The 3,336-nt window shown below is 33.3% G+C and overlaps 1 protein-coding gene across 1 annotated transcript in view; it reads left to right on the top strand.

The window, feature by feature from the left end:
- Positions 1-3,336, top strand: part of LOC106878713 (intermembrane lipid transfer protein VPS13A) — a 126,965-nt gene that overhangs the window by 114,556 nt on the left and 9,073 nt on the right. Inside the window, exons 79-82 of the mRNA XM_052975632.1 lie at positions 302-425; positions 626-749; positions 1,960-2,026; positions 2,785-2,933. Coding sequence (XP_052831592.1) covers positions 302-425; positions 626-749; positions 1,960-2,026; positions 2,785-2,933 — 464 coding nt within the window. The remainder of the gene's footprint in view (positions 1-301; positions 426-625; positions 750-1,959; positions 2,027-2,784; positions 2,934-3,336) is intronic.

The following is a 3,336-nucleotide window of genomic DNA, read 5'->3' as shown; positions in this document are numbered from 1 at the left end:
GTATATATATATATATATATGTGTATATATATATATATATATATATGTGTATATATATATGTGTATATATATATATATATATGTGTATATATATATATATATATGTGTATATATATATATGTGTATATATATATATGTGTATATATATATATATATATATATATGTGTATATATATATATATATATGTATGTATGTATGTATGTATACACACATACGCATGAGAGAGAGAGAGAGAGAAAGAGTATGTAGTTGTATGTATCCTTGACTACTGAACTAAGACTGTTATTCATGCAATTGTAGAAGCGTCGGACTCGTGTGATGCAGCAACCAGAAAGTCTACCAGAAACTCTTGCAATTGGAACCAGAGGTTTTATTAATGGAGTTGCTCTTGGACTTTCTGGAATTATTCTAGATCCAGTAAAAGGTAAGGAATGATACTGGTTTCATCTGCTGAATAAAATTCCATTTTTGTTGTTATTTGCTATATGTCCATCTGGTCTAAAGTATGTTGACACCAGAATGTTTGAAATAAATGGAAAGCTAAGAAGTAAAAAGAGACCCTGTCTTTGTACCTTGTTTTGTTTAATTCCCTGAAGAAAGTATTATTTTGAATTTTTCATAAAGGTGCACATGAGGATGGTGTAGAAGGATTCTTCAAAGGAATTGGCAAAGGTATTATGGGTTTGCTGACAAAACCTGCTGCAGGGGCCATAGATATGGTCAGTATGGCATTTGATGGACTTAGAAGGTAATCAGAACTTTTTTTCAAAATTTCTATTTAGTGGATTATTCATTTATGTAACATTGTAATAGAACTTTGGTAAAATCAAAATTTGTAGCTTAAAGTTTCAGACAAAATGATTTGTGCAAAATTATACCTAATACTTGATTGTTACAACAATATAAAGTTTTGCTCTCTCATTTGATGAATGACATTATGTTAGAAAGAGAGAGAACAGAATAGGTTTTTCAGGTGGTTTTGTAGAAAAATAAGCATCACATACAATGCTGGATTATCCATCATGCAAAATAAGCATGTGCTTAGGGCCTCAAGGGAAGAGGGGGGAACCACAGAAATGATAAATGGCACAAAAGAAATCACTTCAAACTTGCTTAAAATAATATTTGGGATGCCTTTATCTCGTCACATAAGATTAATTTTGAAAATCTGATCAAAGATGTTGCAATTAATAAAAGTAAGAGAAAACTTTTCAAATATAAATAAAGTAGAATAATAATAAACATTATTATCCATCTTATTTTGTTAGATTTGTTTTATTTTGAAAAATAAAAATTTATTTTATGGTTTATTATTGTTTATATTTTGAATTAGATATACATGGGGGTACTAAAGTCTTTAAAGTGCATATGTCTTCTTTGTGTTCTGGTGCATTTTCCCCCTTATTCTACTACCTCAGCCAAGGACACAGAATTTGGCATCTACATTCATAGGTATAATACATCTGCCGGTTGATTTTGTCTGTTGGGTTTTCCATTGTTTGTCTATCTGTCTACTTGATAGAACAAACAAGAGAAATAAATCTTACTACATGAGTGTATGTGTGTGTATATATATATATATATATATATATATATATATATATATATATATACATACCTTGTCTAAACAGACAGTGGAGCTTGGTGCAGTCCTCTAGCTGACCAGCTCTTGTCAAACCATCCAACCCATGTCAGCATGGAAGACAGGCATTAAATGATGATGATGATGGTGGTGGTTTCTGTAGGTCTTAATCTGGTCTTGATTACATATTCCTAAGCTGTAATTGGTCAGAACAACTCATTGTAACTAAGGTGAACTAGGATGTCATTGTATAACATCAGTATACAAATAAAGCTTATGTAACAACTTTGTATAATGCATATCCAGTAAATTGTTTAAAAGAATTCTCTGAAGATGTTAATGGACATTGACTATTTTTTCTCTTCCATTTTCACAGAGCTGCCGAATTAGAAGGTGGAATTGTGGCCAGGACAAGGCTGCCTCGCTTTATTAATCCCTCTTTGGTAAGTCACAACACACTATGAACATTTTTCTACTGCTTCTGCCATCTCTAAGTAAAGAAACACTAAGCTACATAAACTCCTTGTTTCAGTCATTAGACTGCAGCCATACTGGAGCACTACTTTGAAGTGTTTATTTATTTTTATTTTATTTTTTTTTTTCACTTATCATATCAGGGCCCTCCAGTTTTGTCAAGTAACTGAGATTGACAGAATCATTAGAGCATTCAACAAAATAGCTTGACGTATTATTTGTGTAAGTTATGACCCTTCACATTCTGAGTTCAAACCCCACCAAGGTTGACGTTAACATTCATCCTTCCAGGGTTGACAAAATTAAAATTTCTAATCAAGAACTTGTTCCAATTTCATTTTATAATGCTTACTAGATGTGAACAGTTTTTTTTTTTGAAGGAGAGAGGAGTTCGTTGATAATATTGACCCCAGTACATGGCTGGTACTGTATTTTATCACTGTCAAAAGGATGAAAGGTAAAATTGCTTGGTGGAATTTGAACTAAGAATGGAAAGAGCAACAACAAATAGCACATAGCATTTTCCCAATGCTCGAACAACTCTGCTAATCCCCCCTCCCTCCCTAGAGCTGAATTGTAACAATCAGAACATGAGGCATTCATTTTTTTTTATCCATTTACCTACGAACTATCTGTATTTTGTTGTAGCTGTTGCTATTGTTGTCTTTTAAAATATTAGTTATTTCCTTGTTCCAAAACCATTTCTGTTTTTACTCTGTCTCTTCAGGGTCTCAAACCATACTCGCCATACCAAGCGATAGGAGTCCGTCTCTTACAAAGTATTCGGAAAGGCCAATATCTGCAGAGTGATATGTACTGGGCGCATGCACCGCTCAGCCGAGAAGATCGATCAGATGTCTTCCTCATCACAGATAAGTAAGTTGTTTGCTTTCCACTATAATGTGTGTGCATAAGCACACACACAAGCATACATACAAACATGCTTACATACACACACACAGTGTAAATAACTTCAGTCACACACACACGCACATGAACATGTATGCGTACAAAAAACATGTATGCAATAGGTGTACATACGTGTGTGTGTGTGTGTGTGTGTGTTGCCCGTGTATTGACAAAACATCCTTTTTCCTCAATGAAAAAAAAAAGAAAAATTGTTTTAACAAAAATTTATTCGTCACTAGAAGAGGACTAAACTCATGTTTGTAAACAACGGTGGGTTTCTCCGCCGTGAAAATTGTTAGGGTTAGGGTTGAAGATTTATTTTTACTGCTATTCGCTGGTGCCTTGGGGGAAAATAATTTGACGAAAATGA

The sequence above is a fragment of the Octopus bimaculoides genome, chromosome 22 (assembly GCF_001194135.2).
Source record: "Octopus bimaculoides isolate UCB-OBI-ISO-001 chromosome 22, ASM119413v2, whole genome shotgun sequence".
NCBI lineage: Eukaryota > Metazoa > Mollusca > Cephalopoda > Octopoda > Octopodidae > Octopus > Octopus bimaculoides.
Note: the sequence above shows the minus strand (reverse complement) of the source record. Positions and strands in the feature narration are given on the sequence as shown.